Source organism: Pinus tabuliformis, chromosome 2_1, assembly GCF_031772625.1.
Source record: "Pinus tabuliformis cultivar Carrire ecotype Pingquan chromosome 2_1, CPIR1, whole genome shotgun sequence".
Taxonomy (NCBI): Eukaryota; Viridiplantae; Streptophyta; class Pinopsida; order Pinales; family Pinaceae; genus Pinus; species Pinus tabuliformis.
Window position 1 is genome coordinate 68204912 of NC_142299.1, and position 22070 is coordinate 68226981.

Genomic DNA, 22070 nt, shown 5'->3' on the forward strand with positions numbered 1-22070 from the left:
CCAAATTTATTGGTGTATAATATAATATATAAGGGATAACATGGTCTGATTAGATGACACTACTCTTCAAGGTCTCTGAATGTCAGCATGCAAACCATGTTGCATGAAGATCTAAACTCTACAACAGCAGAGTTTCAGTCCTAAAAAAAAGTGCACTAAAACTCAGATGGCATTAATCATATATATTGTCACACAGTTTCATTGATCCCAGTTATTTTGACAAAATTCAAATCAACGATAAAGGGTTAAAAATCTTATGGACAGTTGAAAGTGTCATCTCTTCTAAAAAGAAAACTGGCTTTCAAATTTAAGTAAACACAGTAGTATGTAGGTGCAGAGGTATCTGTTGGTGCCAATATGTTTTCACAATTTTTGACTGAAATTGCAGCGTATTAAGAAACTATTTTATTACAGTTCCTATCAGAAGTAAATGGAATCAAAATAGGCACTCTAGTGCTGGTGAGATTAGTTGCAGATTTCACTGGAAAATGCATGGTCTTATACTTTCTGCTTTACAATTCAGCGTCCTTGATATTCAGACACCCAACAATTTGGAAATGTCAAACCAGACCTCACAATGCCTTGCAGAAGCAAAGCTTTACATGATCTTCCCCTCCGACCCACAGTTGCAAAACTGTGCAACATAGAGCCAGACTTTGAAGATACAGAAGTGCCTTTTATTTTCACCCTGACCTTTCACAATCCTGGCTTACCAGATTCACTACATAATACAAGAAAGAACAGACCAATACCAAAGTTGACACCTTGAAGGACTTACGATACAGAAAGATGTGCTATCACAGCTACAGTGACCCTGGCAAGCATAAAGCCGTGTCAGACCTATCACCAAGGATATCGCAGCGATTTGTAATGAAGAAAGAAAAGGTACAAAGATTGCAATTAGAAATTATGCCCTTTTTTATGGAAGAATATTATAAGTACAACAGAGATTAGAATTCCTCTGCATCTAGGTCAGGCTTGGACGGATACTCAAGACCATGAAGTGCAGGCATCCTTCTCAAGTCCTCTTCAAGATATGCAGGAATTAACCAATATAATTTGTGTGTTCCAAACACCTGTAAACCATAAAGGCATCAAATACATATTTACACAAATCATAAAGATATCCCAGTAAATACAAACTGTCATCACAAGCTACCTGCTCAAAATTCCTTTTGCGCCCCAGGTCGTACCTCCACTTTGGGGTAGTCTTCTTTTCATATGCCTTTAAGTTAAAAAAGATCAACCCCTCAATCAGGGCGTAAAATAGAGCAATTCAAGAAGTGTAAATTTCAATAGAAAGGACACTTTACCTCAATTGTCGTTGTATTGCCAGCCACCAAGGAAATGTGCATGATGAGAAAGCCAAGAACACTTAGTGCAAATGCCAGGTTCAACACTGAAGGCACAAAACATGGGCATCATTTACTATATTTGCATGTAGAAACAGATGAAACGATCCACTAATTGAGAAGACTGAAATGAACAAATACTATCAGAAGCCACACTGAATGCGCAGTAAACACACAAAAAATACAAATCACTTATCAATAATCTGCTTACCAAATCCAAGGAAGGTAGTAGCAAGTGATCCAGGTGTACCAGAAATTTCGTCTTCACTAAAGAAGGCTATAAAATGTGGCAGCAATGCTATTGTAACTAGGGTTGTCTCAAAAAATGTGTAGAACTGCAATAACAACAAAAGACTGGAATAGGTGAAAATGATGGATATATTTACAATCCAAGCAAAATCATATGCAAAAAGAAAACTGAATATCTAGTGCAGCTACTGAATTCCCTACATTTGACAAAGGGCCTAAGCCTTGAGAATAACAGGAACACAGCAAGATTCAAAAAAGATACCAAATATTCAAATATCTAGACAAAACCCAGTCCAAATTGTAAGGTTGTTCGATATACTTAAGTAATCCTAGGATTTGATTCTTTTCAAAATCAATTCCATTCAAAGATCACATCCTATGACCAAATCCTACAACATTAAATTACAGCCATAGTTTTAAAACTGGATGCGGGTTTCAAACCGGCCGCCTATTTAACCGTGATTCGAACCAGAATCAGATCGAACCGGATTCAATAAAAAAGGAATTGGAAAAAATACATAAAATAATTAATTTTTAATAAAAAACTTATTTCTAAGATTACAAACCAGTAGAGACAAAATATGGAAATTCCTTCTCATCTATATACCATGTAATCATGCATATATCAAAATGGCACCGAGTGCAATACATATCAATGAAATCATCGACAAAATACATAACCAATGAAGCTCTAAATGGCCTCTAGAGTCCAAAAACAATGCTACAATGAGGCTCTAAATGGCCTCTAGAGTCCAAAAACAATGCTACAACTCAAGCTACTAGGCCACTAGCCTACTACAAATCACTGATCAACATGATCACTCATCAAAGTCATCACCACTACTACACTTGGGATCATCACCAAGAGCTACATAAACATCATCTAGCTCAGTCTGAGGACTCCTCAAACTCCTCTCCATCCTCAACAGCAGTACTAGCAATAACATAAGCAACAACACAGGGCCTAGCAGAAAGTTGCACGCCTACTGCTTCCCTCACGAGTCACCATGTGCCATGCTTGGTCTTGGTGGTTCACTTCCTTCAGCTCCTGGTTCAACTACTAGATCTGCATTGGGATAAACACCCCCAACTCCACTAGACAACTCCAAACCTACTCCAAGATAACAATGAACCTCCAAACTACTTGTTTTTGCTCCAAAACTCAATGTTGTTGTAGCACTATCCAAACAAAGACTAGAAATCAAATGTGTGAGGCAAAGAGGAGCTTAGGCATCCTTTTAGAAGCTTAGGGGGCTAGATTTAGGAGGGAACTTGCCATGGTTTGCCAAAACCCACCTCCAAAAACCACCTGCAGGTCCCATCAACATGCCCAACCATGTGGCTTCATAACTGGTGGGTTTTTTACAAAATTGGTCAGTCAGGACCAGTTTGGTACCAAAACCGATCGGTTTGGTAGCCAATTGGACCCGACCAACCAACAAATCGGATTTATTGGACCAACTTCATATCTCAGGGAGCTAACCGACCTGTTTGACTGATTTTCGGTTCTACTGGACCGGTTTTTAAAACTATGATTACAGCAGAAAGGCTAATACCCAAATGCAAAAATACAAGTTAAGATTTAACTAAATCACAGGAATCGCAACCCTAAATAGAAATTTTATGTTGTGAGGTGACAAGGACGATGATTTCAACGATGTCTTTGAACCAAATGATTTCGAAGATAGAATTTATTAACCTAATCATATTTTTCAGATATTTTCAATAAGAAGGTCGATCTACCTTAATCCATAAAATTATATAGAAAATACAATAACCCTACATGCAGAGGAGAGTTTCATTGGGAATGACCATGAGTTTGATTGGGAGTCACTTATCCTTAAAACTTTTACATTACCATTAATTGTTTCAAGATGTTTCAGAGTATTTCCAACCTCATCATACCTCTCATATCGAGAAAATAGAATTTCATATCCCGTTCAAAATTGGCAAGATTATAGCATTTCTAGTGGATTGCACAATGATGAATTTGCATGGGATGAATTGTTATATTTTGTAATTTTCGAGATAGGGACACCCTATACTAGGTATCCCAACGTCCCCCATCACAGCTAAATTTTCCAAAAATTTGGGGGTGCTCCCACATGTCCCCCTTGTGCGTCTCCCTGCTCTTGCGCTTTCCCATACTGAAAACTTGGTGGAGCATAGTAATAAATCAATAAGGCCCTTACACACCATAAAGTCCTAATCAACCCTTTATGAAGAGTTGGTCTTGAAAGGTCAACCCAATAAGGTCTTTTCCAACCGTTCTAATTAACCTAGCTCAAAACATGTTAAACCTATGACAATACAAGAGATGAAAGATAAGAAGTATCATCTTATTATTCAATAAGGCATTTTACCTATTGGCCCCACTTACATCAAAAGATTCAAAAAACTTATAAAAAACATGATTTGAATACAAAGATAACATAAAGCATTATTAATTTTCAGCTTCTTGTATTTCTATATTCTAGGACTAGTGTTGGTGCTCCATGGAATTGTCATCTACTCCATTTTGAAGGTGGAATTCATCAATAATAAATATCCACCTAAACAATCATCTCATCATATTTTCGAAGCAAGAATCCAACTTGGTAATTTTGTTGAGATTTCTTCTCATTGAAGAAGGCATCCACCTAAGCAAAATATATTCCCATATCTTCTTAATGAAGCAAGACAAAATTTACTTTGATAGACCCAAACCACCATATACCACTATCAGATAAGATATACCAAATGTAACACCTACAGAAGCAACAAACAAAGGCGCACCTCATTTTTAGGTGCCCCCTATATTACAAGATCAAAAGGTGCTATCGCTACCTATATCAAGATTCGTGAGGCTCCCTCTCCACCTTCTTCAAGTAATAGGACCAACAATGCTTAACCCTCTTCATCAAGAGATTTTCAGCCACAGATCTCAGTTGCCACACACCATGCCCTGGCTTGAGATGATGAGAAAAATCCAATGTTGGGAAAATCGCGATAATATCGGAAAATAGCGATTTTTTGAGTTTGGCGATATTATTGCCTAATTTTTATGCTAATTTTTTCTTCACAAAAAATCGCGATAACTTGAAAAAATCAAGATCTTTTTGTAAAAATCGCGATTTTTTGGGAAAAAGTCTATATTCCAGATAATTCTAGGTTTAGTGATTAGAGGTTTTATGCCATTTTTCGGTCTTTCTGTAGCATTTCTTTCTTATTGTGGTTTTGAAATTTATTCTAGATAAGGTTAATTGATTCATTCAAAGCTATATGTAGGATTAGACATGATTTTAATATGTAATCCATAAATTTATCTGAAAAATCGATGAGGGTTTTAGGGCGGATGTGAAAGGAATAAATAAAGTACCATGATCTGATTGAAAATATCCTTCATTCTGGTATTTGATCTTTTAGTAAATACTTTGTGCTTCTGTTTTAACCAAGGATCTTATTAGTTTTGTGAAGATTTTATTTTTGATCGCTTAGCCTACGAAATATCATCTGAGATTCTGCACTTTCAACATACCTCTTCAGGCTTAACTTCAAACTCTTATTCATTTCATATTACGATACTCACACATTTTCATCACCTAGTATTTTGTCTTCTATTTCTGTCAGCCTTGTCTGAATTTTTTTCATGTGGAGAGGAAGACAAGCAGTGATCTTGAGTCGTTTGGATATATATTTTTTTCTTAGTTTAATTGTTTGCAACTCCACCTAACTTGCTTCTGCTCTCCGTTTTTTTTCATTTTCACGTTTCTGCACATTGATTACATATGCACGAAATCATTCAATTAAACAGGAAAGTAGGTAATATCTAATGCACATCAATGGGGACTGGAATCCTAGCCCGTTGGTAATGACAATAATCGTAAGTAAGATTTAATTAGCGGTTTTGAGTACTTGGCAATTATGAATGTTGCCCCACTTGCATGCTATGTCACAGGGTTCGGCGAACCTGAAGCTTCAGGTTCGAAATTCGGCGAACTTGTAAAAAAAATTTGAAGTTCGTTCAGGTTCGGCGAACCTGAAAGTCGAACCTCAAGTCGAACTCGAACCTCATCGAACTCCATCAAACCTCAACGAACCTAATCGAACCTAATCGCGAACTTAAACGAATTTTTTGAATTTCGACGGTTTTCTTGACGGTTTTAGAAGAAAATTTGGTAAATTTAGTGCAGGTAATGTAGTTCGCCTTCCTGAAAATTCAAGAAATATAATTACGCAGTTCATCTTTCCAAAATATCTGGAAATATAGTGATGCGGCTCACCCTCCAGAAAATTTTGAGAAATGTGGTACGCCATGTCGGTTTGAAGAGTCGCTAAAGGTAAGACAAGAATGTAGATGACATTTTCCACGACGTTTTAATATGTACTGGAATTATACAAAAAAGACATAACGTATCATGGAAAGCACTAATTCAAAAAAATCTTTGGAAAAAAAATAAAAATAAAGGAAAAAAAAAATCTTCGATTTTTTTATGAGGAGTAATAGGAGGAGGAGGTGACACAACCTACCCAGGCTACCCCTATCACCAGTAGAAGATGTGGTCTACCTCTTGTAGCTCCTAGTTCTTCAGCTTCTAGAGCACAGCAGAGTCCACTGCCAACTCCACCGGCATCTACATCTAGAGGGGCAGAGGAAATCAGTAGTATTAGACTTTAGTTATTTGGTTCATTTCATTGTATATGACATTATGACTCATGATATGAGATACATTATTATATTTTTTGTTGATATTTTGAGGCTGAGTTGGGACTCAGGAGTCAGGACTTACTATTCAGGACATGATTCACTGTTATGTGTGATGTAGCACTAGAAATCATATTTCACATCTTATATATTAGTTCTTTTATCATATTTATGTGTCAATGTATTTATTTTATGTTGTAGATGCTTTAGATATTTAAAAAATTGAAAAAAAAATGAATATTTTTGTATGTTACGATTTTTTCCCGATTTTTTCCCCTCGCCGATAATATCCCAATAACGATCACTGCAACATTGGAAAAATCACCTCATACATTCATGTGGATCCATTCCATCAGAACCACAAGTGACAGGCAAAAGTTCAAGGTGTGCCAAATAATAAAAGGGTGACAACTCGGGTCTCTTTGCAACCTCCCACTTCACGAGACCTACAAATACCATCAAGACCAATTCGGCAAAATGTTAAATTTTATGCCAATTCACATGTCCTCAAAAGCACAAAAGGGACCAACTCCACACAATTCCAAGGCAAGGTGCCCCTGGCCCATTTGATTATCTCTTAGTTCCATAGGAGCAACCAAAGATCTATTCAAAGCTTCTTTCTTTCAACCTCGGAAGCTACGAGTATTCCTCACTCCTACATCACCCCCAAGATCATACAACTAGACCCACCATCGATTACAGGGACTTTGTTGAAAATTGGGGCAGCCATGGGACAAATTTCCCATAGGAACCCATCTACCCCAAAAGAAGCCCCAAAGAAGAATTCAAAATTGGATAAGGAAATTATTATTATAATTTGCACTCCCATCATTAATAATTGATGTATCAAATTTGGGCAAGCACTCATTAATGGCATGTGGTAAAATTATATTATTAAAAGCAAAATTAAAATTATGTTTTCCCTCCAAGTTACAAGTCGGCCTCATCATGTCAGTCTGCCCCAATGGTTGTGTCTCTTCGTAAGTTGAAATGACTATTAATAAGGGTCTATCCTTCTCCATTTGATACAATCAACTTGGCTTATCTATTGGCTATTCCCTGCGGATTTTTATGGTTATTCTCTGTAGCCTACCTCAGTTATTCTCTACAGCCTATCCTAGTCATGAATGTGGCCCTCTCTGTGGCTGAGCTTGGGCAATGCATGGCTGAGTTTGGAGTCTTTGTTTGAGAAAATTAATGAAGGCATTTCTGGGCACATATTTTGTACTTTTCATGTAGGTTGAGGCTCTGTTTTTGATGGACCAAGAAGCCTAGAAGGAAGTATAACCAAGGTCGCATTGGTCTAGAACAATAGCGCTATAATAGAGGACTTGGGAAGAAGGTAAAGCACAGGTTTCTATGGAGATTAGGATGGAGAACTAAGGCTAATGTGAAGTTTCAAGAACCCTAATTAGAAGGCCAAAACCTCATGGTCATATGCTCAGGATGTACAACAAAGGACAGAAATATGACGTCTTAGAAAGGTATGTAATTGACTCCTGTGTTGATGAATTGGTTAGATAATGGGGTCTATTATATCATGTGTTTTTGGTGGCTTGTTAGAGGTTACTTGTGCCCTAGTTCTATCAACTACAAAGGTCATTGTTGACCACGACATGTCAACGACCCATAGCAGTACACCCCCCTTTTTTCGCAAAATGGATAGCACCTAATTGATGTGTCTGTGTCATTCAGCTATCATCATCAACCTGATTATCATGTTATAATGTAAACTCATTCTGCATGTATATGATGTAAATAATCTCAGTAGAACTGTGTCATGTATGTGATGGCCTAGGGAAACCTATTTTTTTGGTGACTACATTCTCGGAGGTTTTGTCTCACCGATCCATTCTCCAATGGTCGGCAGAGTTTTCCTTCAGTCTCACCCCAAAGCCGGAATGTATCTTGTCATTGGGATCTTAAGCGAGTCCTAGTGTTATAGATCGAGTCTATGTAAAAGTGATTTGGGAATAATCCTAACTATTTGGTTAGGTTATTTTACTACAAATTGCTTGGTTTGTTGGATTATATTTGTGTCGCAAAAATGAGTAGTCTGTGAGGGTCTATTACAGATGAGTTTTCCCCCTTATGATGTAAAAAATATGAAAATTATGATGTAAAGTATCTTGAGGGTTGGAAAATTAATGTATCCCCTCATAGGTTAATTAATTAAATTTTCTGGCCAAAAATTAGTTAAAATCCTAAGCCAAAAATTTAATTAATTCTAAGTCATAGGTAAATTTCAATTCTCCAAAAGCAGAATTCGTCGGTCCTTAAAAATCAAAATTTAAAAGGTCACGAGACTAAGGTAAATTAATTATTTTGCTAGATTTTAAGCCTTTGGTCCCTGGGGGTTAAGACAAAGTCAAAATTTTGAAGAAATTAACTCAAAATTTTTATTTTTGAGTTAATTAAAATGCATTTAATTGAAAAATTCGAATTTCCTCAAGAATTTAATATTTCGACGGATGAGATTAAAAGAAATTTTAATCCTCAGCAACAGTCGAGATTGCTTTGACGAAGATCACTCGAACTAGCCGTTGGAGGATTTATCTTTAAATAAGAGGTCATTTGTCAATTAATCCATCCAATCTCTGAGTCGTGTGCTAAGCGAAAAGCTCTCGTGTAATTTTTTGAATAATAAAGAAAGACTTTGGGGTTAATCTTCGTCAGTGTTACTCTTCATGGAAATATTGTAAGATGTGTCGTTTTTCATACGTAAATGTTTTTTAGCCATTGATAATAGCTTATGAAGAGTGATTTGAGTACAGGTATCTTGCTCAGCCGCTAGGGTTTAAATGATAATTTAAATTTCGAATGTAATAGTAGGTATCTCTATTTATTTGAATTTTATTATTATTTTCTCGCTCTATTTTGATGGTTGAATTGAGTTTTGCAGGAAAGTCTTGATTTTTAGATCCTTGGATGTTAGAGGAAGTTTTCAGTTGGAACAGCCAACTCTCGTTCTGTGTTTTCTGAAGAGCCTAGCTTAATTTAATCCCAGGTTTATCATAAGATTTTTATTGGTGATGCATGAAAGGTTTTGAGCTAAGCACCTCTTTTAAAATTTAAATTTTTATTTTTTTTTGTGAAATTGATGAATCTGGCTTTTGAGAGCCTTAGATTATCACATTTGGGAGCAGAGTTGAACTCACACTCCTCAGATCTGATAGATCTCCCATTCTTGTGCATAGATCTGTAAAATTTTTGGGTTTTTCGACTTGGGTTTCTGGAATTTTATTTATTTATTGCATATTTGGGTTCTCGGTGTTTTTGTTTTCAGGTACAGGATGTTGATCTGAAGGTGAATTTTGATCTGAAGCCAGATCTAGGCCCTGGACGGTAAGCTCTAGCCTCAAAACCATTTTTTGCAAGAGCACTGTTTTTCCAGTCCAAGGGTTTGAAATTTATTTTTTTTAATTCTGGAAAAAATCTTATAAGGGTTTTATTGACAAGTTTGAAGCAAAATATATCAACTTAATCAAAAGTTTCTCAGAGAGTTTTCAAGGGTTCATTGCAGTGTGGAAAAAGTCTGCAAAAATCGGGATTAAATCCTAAAATTGCAATTTTTTCAACAAAACGATTTAATCCTCCGATTTTTTGCAGACTTTTTCAAAAATGAAAAAATCGCAATTTATTCGTTATATGCCCAATTTTATCGGGAGTCGACCGAAAAAGTCGGCCATCTCTACTAAATGTGGGATATGACAGTGGTGTTTAAGGGCTATCATATAGTGATTTGATAAACAAAATTACTATGAGTTGCCACTACTGTTAGAGTTGTTATACAATGAATTTGACGAGGCAAATTTGTTGTGAGGACGCTGAACAATAAGGGTTTTGGACAACTAGTATTCATTGTCTTGGAAGGGCCAAACCATTGTGAGTTGATGATATATTTTGACGCTGATTGTATAGTGATTTGGTGGTCAAATCCACTTGAGAAGTAGATCTGGTTAGGGCCGAGTATATTGTGTATTTTGGAGCAACAAATACGCAGTGAACAATTGATGGCAAATGAGGCAAAGGACCTGCCAGGTGTCAAGGACAAAAAATGCAGAAAGGGTTGATCTAGATGGGCTACTTCAACAAGTAAGCTATATGTTTGTTCTTGTCTATTTCTCATTGGTTAGATTGCACATCTGATGCTGCAGACTACAAGACCTAATGGACTGTGGATACTCTAGATGTTAAAAAAAATGAATATTTTTGTGTTTTATAATTTTCCCGACTTTTTGCCGAATTTTTCAAAAAATTCCCGACTTTAACGAGTTTTTCAACTTTTGGACCCCTGCCGATTTAATCCCGACTTCAACTTTTTCCACATTGGTTCATTGAGCTACCATTTTCCTCTTTGTCTGCTGCATTCGAAATTTCTTTTTCTCTAAAAGAAATTTCAAAATAATTTTGATCTTATTGCGTTTTTCTCTTCTCTAGGAGATTTTGAAATTTTTTTTTACTGCCTCACGTGAGCTCCTTCATTCTAGATACAAACCCTTGCATCCTTGCATCTCCACGGTTGCCGAATTAGTGCTCTTCGACCTTTGTAGACTCCCTCTCTGTTGATGCTCCTGCTTTCTGCTCTAGCCCGCAACTACAACTCCCCACGTGATTTCCTTAACCTGCAACCTCAAACACTGCCATCGCACTCTTCATCCCCTTGTTGTCGTCCCTCTGCGATCAAATTCCATACGCCCTGCCTTTCCTGCGATCCACTGCATTCCTCACACCCTAACGCAGCCTTATCCTTCCTCGATCCTGCAACTCCCTCATCCGCTAACTCTCCCTCTGTCGCTGCCAAGTCCTCCGCCTACGCTCCTCCAGATCGGCGTCTTTCACTCCCGTTGGACCTGCAAGCAAACTTTGTGATTTCACTTTTCATTTTTTTTTGTGTATTCGAAGGGTTAGATAGGGTTACATTAGTTTTGATATATTTCATTTTATGATTTTCATTTCGTTTTGACTTATTTTGATTTTTTTTTTTAATCTAAAACATAAACAAACAAATAAAAATTTGAAATTCGATTTCTTCGTTTATGGTTTTTAATTTTTCTTTTTATTTTGAATTTACTTTTGTGTTTTTACATTTTTTAATTTTCATTTTTTTATGATTTTGACTTTGATTTTTATTTAGATTTAAAAAACAAAAAACCATTTAAAAAAAAAAAAATTAAAAAAAATTCATGTGACTAGAGATTAAATAAAAAAATTTCACATTAAAATAATAATAAAAAAAAAATTGTGGCCTTCAGCCCATAAAAACAAAAATTAAGTTATCAAATCCCTTTGATTTGTTTTGGTCATATTAAAAAATCTTAATTGATCATTTACCACATTAGTCTTGCTTCATAAAACTTAGCACATCGAAGAACTTTTCCTAAGGACTAATTAAATTGTTAATCTTGTTGGAAATACTGTTGGGGGAGGGAGGGGGGTGAATCAATATTCCTTTTCAATTGTTCTTTTTACCAGTTCACTCATTTATATTTAGAACACAAAATGAACAATAGGAATAAATAATTTTATTAATATAATCTTTACAATAAATCAGATACAATATATATAAGGCTCCAATCTGTTGCCAAGCACCAACTTGGTCTTTTGTGAGGCTCCAACCTCTAGGGCACCAACCCTATCTTCTCAAGGCACCAACCTTGTGTTTAGGAGCACCAACTCCAAGGACACCAATCCTTCAAATTTTAAGGCACCAACCCCAAGGGCTCCAACCCTATCTTGTCAAGGCACCAACCTTGTTTGTTTGAGGCTCCAACCTTTAGGGCACCAACCCTCTGGGCTCCAACCCACTGCTATATTTTGTCTAGATATGTTTGATAGTAATTCTCTGCTCCCAAAATCTTCTTCATTGAATTCTGTCAATCTACAGCTTCACTGTAGTCTCCATGCTACATCATCAATGACAACCTGTCTTCATATGAAGGAGTCTTCACAACTCTTCATATTGCCCACACAGAGTCTGCAAAGTTACCTCATGATGATTTCAAATAGCCATCATGATCTACAATAGTCTTCACACAACTTCAATGTGTCTACAATGAACTGCACTAAGCTCTACACAAAAACAACTCTCTGTTTCAAGCCTTTGTTCTCATTGTCACGGTAAATGCTTCAGGAGTGACTGTTGCGGTATCTTACTTCCAAGGAACAAACTCACAAATACTTCAACGCTGGTGTTGTCTACTGCTCCCTTCAACTGATGACTGATGAAATCTTACTTGGTTGGTTCGAGGTCAAACAGATCTTCATCTTCCACTGGCCCTTTCGACTTCCTTCTTCCTGTTGTGACCTTCGGCTTCCTTCTATCTTGCTGGACCTACCACTAACATCTTTCTCACTTGATCTTCGGCTTCTTTTGCACCTTTATCATCTACTAGACCTTTGGCTTCACAACCTTTCGACTTCTTGATCTTTTGTCACTCAACCTTCAGCTTCCCGATCTTCGACTTCCTCTGTCTCTTCAAGTTCACGAATACTTAAAAGACACATTCATTTGGAAGAGAGGTCGAATTACAATAGATGTTGCATATTTCTTTAGGACGTATTATAATGGTGTAGCAGGTCCGCATACCTATCGCAATCGGCAGATTTCAATGTGGCAAGGCTTTAAAGAGACTTGCGATGTGGCAGATGTGATATCATCTTAAGGCGTATGTAATGGAACTATTGGGTCTGTATTACATATCACAATCAAAGGTTTGCGGGACTTCGACTGGCACATGGATTAAAGCCGGCCTTAACCCCCGCAGTTGACCGTGATCTAAGGGTTGACTATGAGATCGACGGCTAGGATTGAGTGCGGGACTTCAGCCACGGTCAAGGAAGCCTGTACTTTCCTACCCCTGCTCTTCCGATAGTTGTTGCTCTTGTGACTTCTCTTCACTCTTCCGCTCTGCCGATAGTTTTATTCTTTACTCCTCTGTTATCGTTGTTCAATTGTTGTTCAATCGACCTCCTGCGTCATTTGTTGTTCAATTGTTGTTCAATCGATCTCCTGCATCATTTGTTGTTCAATTGACCTCCTGCGTCATTGCTGTTCAATTGCTATTCAATCAACTTGGGTCCTCCATCTCATCATATCATCATATATCAAATTTTCATCACTATGAGCATTATGATCAATCGGCATCAATGGGCAATCATGTATCAAATAATTTTCCATCACAAACGCTGTTATATTGACATCAATGACAACCTAGATTAACAATCTCCCCCTTTGTCATTGATGGCAATATTTCTTCTCTCCCCCTTTCACATCAATGGCAAAGGAGTGCACAAGGACTCCCCCTGTCAAACTGCTTTTGTTCTTTATGAATAGTATATTTTTATGGGTATGTTACTCCCCCTGTCGTGGTGCTCTTCTTTTTACTCAAGATAGAAAGATTGTTGCCTCATCATCAACTAGCACATTATCCCCTCTTCATGTCTCAGAACTTCTTCATAATGCTTTCAACAATGCTTAAAGATGCTCCATTTCAATGCTTCCAAATAGGCTCCAAATAGCCATACACCAAATGTTCAAGTCCAAGTTTTTATGCTTCTGCAATCCGAATTTTGTTGTCTTCACAGTCAGAATTAAGGAGTCTTTATAGTCTGAATCAGGAGAAGATGCCACTGAAATTGTCATTCTCGCTATCTTTCTTCAAATCAGGATTCCTTCAAAGCATCAAACCATATTTTCTTTCACATGTTCATGTAGTTTCAAGCCAGTACTGCGACATCCACATTGTATACTTAGTATTCATTACCTTCGAGCAGTGGAAACCCACTCAAACTATATTTTTGCATCTACCCGTTCAGAAACTGTCCTATGAAAAATTTAAATGTTGGAGAGGGACACGTTCTCAAAGTACTGTGTAGCTATGCTCTACTCAACTCAGAGAAATAAGGATGCAACAAAGCATGCTTGGCAGAGATTCTCTTCGAAGGGTCACATACCAGGAGTTTCGCTAACAAATCGAAAGCATCATCATCTAAATCCGGGACTTCGGTTCTAAGATCACAGGGCTCCCATTGAGGAAAAGGATGCCAATAACTAAGTTGTGAAACTCCTGGCCAAACTTCTTCAATTGGAGTTCCGAGCAAGCTGAAGATCGCCTGAAGAATCTCGAGATCATTCCATCCCACAAGGAGAGGCTCCCTTCTATACAATTCAAAAAAAATGCAACTGACATTCCACATGTCAACAAAAAGACAGTAGGTATCCTGATCCAACAACTTCTATAATACCAACAACATAGTTATTAGCCCTATTTCTCTAGCATTGGATGGCCTTCATTGTTGCTCCAATTTCTACTTAGTGATCAAGTGGAAAACATCTTCAACAACGGTCCAAAGAATGGTTACAAGATCATGTTCTTCAATGTAGTGCTCCTAAGAATTGATCTTTATCAAAGGATGATAGTTAATATAGTTCAACAAGGATTTCATAAGGACCCTTTCATGAATAGCTTCTGCAATAATGATCAAGAATCACAAGCTCCCCCTAACTGTATGCATGGTCTCTTTTTGGCAGAATCCCATCATCAAACACTCGAAATATCAAGAATATCTTCATCAAGTCAACAACATGTGTTGTAGGTTGGCGGGTTTAGGAGAGTTTCAGATTGTATTTGCTTTCTTCTCCACACTTGTGTAACTTTCTTTTATGGCATGGTTCTAGCTTTAGAAGGTGCCCAAATCAAGTTACAATTACGTGCCATATGACCAATGTTATGACACTTGAAGCATTCTATGTTGTTCATGAATAAGAATTCATGACTTCTTCTTGCGAAATTGCTTCTCGGAGATTGACAGGGATCATTATAAGCCCTACAATCTTTTGCCATGTGTCCAAAGTTTGTACAAAAATAACAATAACCAAGAAATAAACTTTGGTACCTGGGATATGGAGATTTCCTTGATGTACTTCTGAAGCCTTTCTGCCTTGAGATCCTTTGATGATATTTATTCCTTCTCGCATCCTTGACAACATTTGCATTTCTTCTTGGAACAGGACTTCCTTCATTATCACCTTGACTCTTATCTTTACCTTTGTTGAAACTAGGAGCATCAACGTTTCTTTCTGACTTCCTCATATCCTTCTTGTTTGAAGCATTATCATTTTTGCTTGAGGATTCACCTACATGCCCAAGACCTGATTTATCAAATGGACATCTTTGATGGCTAAGCATGTCATCCAAAGCTTGAGAGCTCTTCAAGGTTTTGTCCATCCCTTCAACCTTTTTCCTGAGGAAGACAATCTCTTCTTCCAATTTTTCACAATCATTATTCTTCTTAGCAATTTGTTTCTCAATCTCTTCCTTAATACGTATTACTTCATTTGCTTCTAATTTAAGGGAGATGATATCTGACTTCATTTTGAAGATTTCTTCGTTTTCCTTTGCCAGATTGCTCTCCATTTCTTCCTTGATCCTTGTAGATTTACATGTTTCAACCTTGAGAAGGTTGATGTTAGATTTTAATTTGAAGATTTCTCCATCCTTTGCTTTTAGTTGACATATCATGGTGTTTCTCTCCTTTTCTGCTTCATCAACCTGTCCTTCTATGATTGTCAATGCTTCCATTGTCTTCTCAACTCCTTGTTCTAACTTTCTTGCTTCTTGTAGTTGATATTTGAGAGAGGAGACCTCTACCTTGTACTGACCAATCTCTTCTTCAAGTTTGTTCAAGCTCTTGTGCCTTTGTTCAAGTTGTCTTGACAAGGTATCTTCCTGTTTCTTTGCTTTATCCAATTGATTTGTCATGGATATGACTTCTTCATGATGCTTTCTTTTGCTTTGATGAAATTCCTTCTTAAGCTTGGCAAGCTCTTCGTCCCTTTCTTGTACTTGAAGCTTGACAAGGTCAACTTTCTTCCTTGTTTGGTCTTCGTCACCAGCTAGTGCTTTCTTATTAAGTTCCTCGTTTTCCTTTTTCAAATTGATAATCTCTTCCATGGCAGCCATAAGTTTAGTGAGAAGATCTTCTACAAAGTATTTTTTATTCTCTTCATTTTCTAGGTCTTCTTTAGCCTTGATGTCATTAATCTTATCTTCAGCTTCCTTGACGAGCTCTGGATTTTCTTCTTGACTAGAGATCATTGTCAATGCTCCTTTTGAGTGAAGATCATGAAGTTTGTCCCATATACCCTTCGCTGACGAACATTTTCCTAAATTGTTCTTTATAGAATCTGGTAGCCCATTCAAGATTGCCTTCATCGCTTTTGCATTGTACTCCTTGGATTCTCCATTCATCATGTTATCAGTAATTACTAATTCCCATACTTCAATGCCTTGAGTCTTTAAGAAATTCCTCATTCTTGCTTCCCATATATCAAAGTTTTCATTTAACCATGGAGCCTTCACAAGTTGATTGACTTCTATTTCAGTGGTAGAGGGAGACACATCTTTAGGAAGATTGAAGACTTTCTTCCTTGGCCTCACCATTTGTGTTCTAATGATCAACCTTCAAGCTATTAGGTTTTTGAGTGAAGACACTGGCTCTAATACCAATTGTTGGAAATACTGAGAGGGGGGATGAATCAGTGTTCCTTTTCAATTGTTATTTTTACCAGTTAACTCATTTATATTTAGAACACAAAATGAACAATATGAATAAATAATTTTATTAATATAATCTTTACAACAAATCAGATACAATATATATAAGGCTCCAATCTGTTGCCAAGCACCAACTTGGTCTTTTGTAAGGCTCCAACCTCTAGGGCACCAACCCTATCTTCTAAAGGCACCAACCTTGTGTTTAGGAGCACCAACTCCAAGGACACCAATCCTTCCAATTCTGAGGCACCAACCCCAAGGGCTCCAACCCTATCTTGTCAAAGCCACCAACCTTGTTTGTTTAAGGCTCCAACCTTCAGGGCATCAACCCTCTGGGCTCCACCCCGCTGTTATATTTTGTCTAGATATGTTTGATAGTAATTCTCTGCTCCCAAACTCTTCTTCACTGAATTCTGTCAATCTATAGCTTCACTGTAGTCTCCATGCTACATCATCAATGACAACCTGTCTTCATATGAAGGAGGCTTCACAACTCTTCATATTGCCCACACAGAGTCTACAAACTTACCTCATGATGATCTCAAATAGCCATCATGATCTACAATAGTCTTCACACAACTTCAATGTGTCTACAATGAACTTCACTAAGCTCTGCACAAAAGCAACTCTCTGTTTCAAGCCTCTATTCTCCCTATCACTGTAAATGCTTCAGGAGTGACTGTTGCGATATCTTACTTCCAAGGAACAAACTCACAAATACTTCAACACTGGTGTTGTCTACTGCTCCCTTCAATTGATCACTAATGAAATCTTCCTTGGCTGGTTCAAGGTCAAACAGATCTTCGTCTTCCACTGGCCCTTTCGACTTCTTTCTTCCTGTTGTGACCTTCGACTTCCTTCTGTCCTGCTGGACCTTCGGCTTCCTTCTATCCTGCTGGACCTACCGCTAACATCTTTCTCACTCGATCTTCGGCTTCTTTTGCACCGTTATCGTCTGCTAGACCTTTGGCTTCTCGACCTTTCGACTTCTCGATCTTTCGTTTGCTCAACCTTCGGCTTCCTCTGTCTCTTCGAGTTCACCAATACTCAAAAGACACGTTCATTTGGAAGAGAGGCCGAATTACAATAGATGTTGCATATTAAAATTATATCAGAGGGGCCCCTTTTTTTTTAATATTCATACAATAGACTCATTATTTACGAAGGATTTCATAGGAGAGACCGTACCCAATGAGGTCCCACATCCACGTCATCAATCGCAATCGCAACTTTCGGAGGTCTCGCAATCACAACTCTTAACATCACCGATGTAACATGGCTGATATTCATACTGCCAATGAAATGGACGCAATATAATATTAAACAGTCATCAATAGATCCGTCGGGTCCATAGCTCCATCGCAATCGGCGGTCTGTCGGGTCCACAAGTCTTATCGCAATCGCAGTTTACCATCGTTACATTTCTTCAAGACTTGCGATATGCGACGGATGCGATATTTCTTTAGGACGTATTATAATGGTGCAACGGGTCCGCATACATATCGCAATCGGTGGATTTCAATGTGGCAAGGCTTTAAAGAGACTTGCGATGTGGCGGACGCGATATCATCTTAAGGCATATGTAATGGAACTATCGAGTCCATATTACATATCGCAATCGGAGGTTTGCGGGACTTCGACTGGCACACGGATTAAAGTCGGCTTTAACCCCCGCAGTTGACAGTGATCTAAGGGTTGACTATGAGATCAACGGCTAGGATTGAGTGCGGGACTTCAGCCACAATCAAGGAAGTTCATACTTTCCTACCCCCGCTCTTCCGATAGTTGTTGCTCCTGTGACTTCTTCACTCATCCGCTCTGCCGATAGTTTTCTTCTTTACTCCTCTGTTATCATTGTTCAATTGACCTCCTGCATCATTTGCTCTTCAATTGTTGTTCAATCGATCCCCTGCGTCATTTGTTATTCAATTGACCTCCTGCATCATTTGTTGTTCAATCGACCTCCTACGTCATTTGCTATTCAATTGACCTCCTGCGTCATTTGTTGTTCAATTGTTGTTCAATCAACTTGGGTCCTCCATCTCATCATATCATCATATATCAAACTTTCATCACTATGAGCATTATGATCAATGGGCATCAATGGGCAATCATGTATCAAAGAATTTGTCATCACAAACACTGCTATATTGACATCAATGACAACCTATATTAACAAATCTATAGTTCCTTCTTGGTGTTCTTTTTGTGTGTTAAGGGTAAAATCTAAAGAACACTTTTGTGGTATTAAGCATTTTAACTTCTCCAGAGTCAAGCACATTTAAAAAAAAATGTATTTGAAGATTGACTATTGGAAGTGGTAAATTTTCCTAGGTTTGGGTCACTAAGCATAAAACATTTTAATTCTAGGATTGTGAATTGATTAGTATTTAATTTCTTGGTCTTTTAAAGTATTGGGATCTCTAGAAATTTAATTGCTAGAATATTTTGCATCTACTGAAATTTGATCATCATTGCTTGAATTATTGGATGTTCATTACATGTTAGACATTTTGCGAATATTTTCAAGTAACTGTTAAAGTCGTGGAATTGTAATAAACTGCGTATCTTTGTTTCCTAAGTTGAGTATTTTTGAGCAACTGTTGACATTGATATTAAATTGCAAAGAAGTTTTTGTTCTCTTTGAGCTATAATTGTATCAAAAAGATTTGAAATAAGCTCGTGGTTTAATTGTAATATTTTCAGGAGTTTATTTTTAAAGTCTTCATCCGGTAAAGAGAACATTTTATTTTGGTGATTGAGGGCTTTTTGTGACACAAGTGTTTCTAATCCTCGAGTCTAGCTTCATCCCATCATCTGGTGCATTTGCATATAAGTTAGCTTTGCATAAACAAAATTTACTTCAAGCATAAGCTTGGTCGATAGAGAGATAGGTATCCATCCATCTTTGCTTGAGAAGCCTGCTTTTAATAGTACTTAAAATGGTGACCTTGCAGTCATCAGAGCCACAGCTCTCTGCAGCGCCGAAGACACCGGGTATGTTAGATTTTTAGGAGAGGTACCGTTAATCACACCTTAGTGTGCTTCACCTTATCTTCTCTCTACCAATTACTATGAAATCAGGCTCAACACAGAAAAGATCGAAGGATTGAAAAACTTAGATAGGCATTTAACTAAAATTAACCAAGATTCTCGCATCTCACATTAGTTTTAGCATCTACATTTCATATAAGATAGTCATTCATCTAAGCAGCAATTGCTACTTGATTACTTGGTCTTAATTTCCCTAGCAAGATCATTGACTCCATAAGGCACTGGTATCAATCGTTTAAAATCTAATCAAATCCTATAAGTCTTGCTAAATCTTAATCAAGTACATGGTCGCTTCACTGTGTCTTCCGAACTGGTTGGTTCCCAACTAGTTCTTCTTCATTCCATTTTTCCATAGGGTCTACCCCCCTTAGCTTGTTGTAGGGAGACAGCTTAAACGGAGAGATTGGGGATCAGGGTGACAGCCCCCGATCTAAGCTGTTGTCGTGATGCCTAGACATTTTGTGCGACAACAGTCATCATCAGTGATATGGCAATGGTATGATAGAGATATGACAATGATGAATGCATGATATGATAGTGTTATATGTCAGTGAAATGACTGTGATTTATGGCAGAGATATGACCTTGATGATTGATACCTTCAGTAAAGTCTAGGCATTAATCCTTATATTTGTAGTTCCTATATAACAGTGACAGTTGTGATAGTGCCCATGATAATGACAATGCCTATATAATAGTGACAGTTGTGATAGTGCCTATGGCAATGACAATGTGACAGTGCCTGTTGACCACTCTATGTCAACTACCCTATAGCAACATACATTTTTTTCAAAGCATTCCATCATGTTCGAGCAGTGAAACATCCAGATATCATCATCATCCTTCAACATTTTTGTCAGAGTTGAAACTCCAAATTCTACAACCCTGAGTGGCCATTGTAAAGATGATTCCAGTATGACTATGAAACCATGTAAAAACATCTAGGCAAGTCTTTGATCCTTAGCAAAGAGTTTCACTTTAGGGAGTTTTTAACCCTCCGCCAATGATTCGCGTTTTCTAACCCAAATAATTGGCAGAGTTTTTCTCCCACGCATACCCCAAAGCTAGAGTGAGGCTCGATGGTAAGGTCTTAGGTGTAGTCTTAGTGTTATCGAGTCTATGTAAATTCTCATACTAGATCATATGTCATATGTCATATGTCATAGAATTTAGTTGTGTCTAGAGGTCATTATTAAAATTCACCTTCTATATGGGATGCCCATGTAATATTTAATGTAAAAAGTGTTGTCTAGGAATATTTTAGGTGGATGATTAATCATAATTACACATCATTGCCTAAATATTTTTTTAGATCCACTTTGAGGGTGAAAATGTGTTTAATCCCCTCTAGAGTCATTTAATTTGTTTTCTGGCAAAAATTGGCAAAAAATTAGCTAGAAAATGGTCAAAAAACTAAAATAGGAGAAAATTAAAATTCTTTCCAAGTGGAAAAATGAAATTTTGGAGAAGATTGACCTTCCTGAGGAAGATTAAAATTGAAGGACTCATTTCCAAGACAGAAAAATCCCACAAAAAATTCCTTGAACCAGGAAAAAAAAAAAATCAAGGAAAATTGATTTTTAATCCAAGTGGTTAAATTGAATGAGGGAATTTCAAGGAAAGAAATTAGAAAATATTTTCGAGGGCCTCTACCAAAGGAAAAAATTGGTATTTTAAGACAATCCAAACCTTTGGACCATGGTGGTTAAGTCAAAGAGATATTTTCAAGGAAAAAAGGTTGGAAAAAAATATTTTTTGTACCAGGTCAAGGCATTCTTCAACAAATTCAAATTTCTTCTTCCAAATCCAAGGATAGGATCAAATTTTGGCATGGATCAAGCATCAACTAGCTATTATTCTCTGGGATCAAGTCAACTTTATGCACTTCGTTGGACCTAGTTGTTTTCCACTTGGATGGAAATCCAGATCTCTCATATCTTCTATAAATTGAGCCTAGTGCTCCTCATTGTATCATCATGAAATCTTTGGATTAGCTCTGTAAACTCTGTAATATTTTTCTAGACAATAAAGCATAAAGTCTTTGGGGCACAGCTATGGTGTATGTCTTCAATCTCATGGTAAATTTATTCTGGTTTTGTGCTTAATATTCTACTAGATCTTTAATGTTGTTATTTCCTTATGCCTTTGGGATTAATTAGTGTATAGTTATCT

At 37.2% G+C, this 22070-nt stretch overlaps 1 protein-coding gene across 4 annotated transcripts in view; it reads right to left on the reverse strand.

The window, feature by feature from the left end:
* Positions 1 to 271: 271 nt before the first annotated feature.
* The window catches only part of LOC149198824 (DHHC-type zinc finger family protein), a 177747-nt gene continuing 155948 nt past the window's right edge, over positions 272 to 22070 (reverse strand). Inside the window, exons 4-8 of one of the 4 annotated variants that reach the window (XM_089402173.1) lie at positions 1564 to 1687; positions 1314 to 1399; positions 1160 to 1225; positions 998 to 1076; positions 272 to 814 (exon numbers count right to left, since the gene is read on the reverse strand). In XM_089402173.1, coding sequence (XP_089258299.1) covers positions 804 to 814; positions 998 to 1076; positions 1160 to 1225; positions 1314 to 1399; positions 1564 to 1687 — 366 coding nt within the window. In that variant the 3' untranslated portion in view covers positions 272 to 803. Of the gene's footprint in view, positions 1077 to 1159; positions 1226 to 1313; positions 1400 to 1563; positions 1688 to 22070 lie in introns of all 4 variants that reach the window. The other 3 variants (XM_089402175.1, XM_089402172.1, XM_089402174.1) reach the window with 3 other exon arrangements.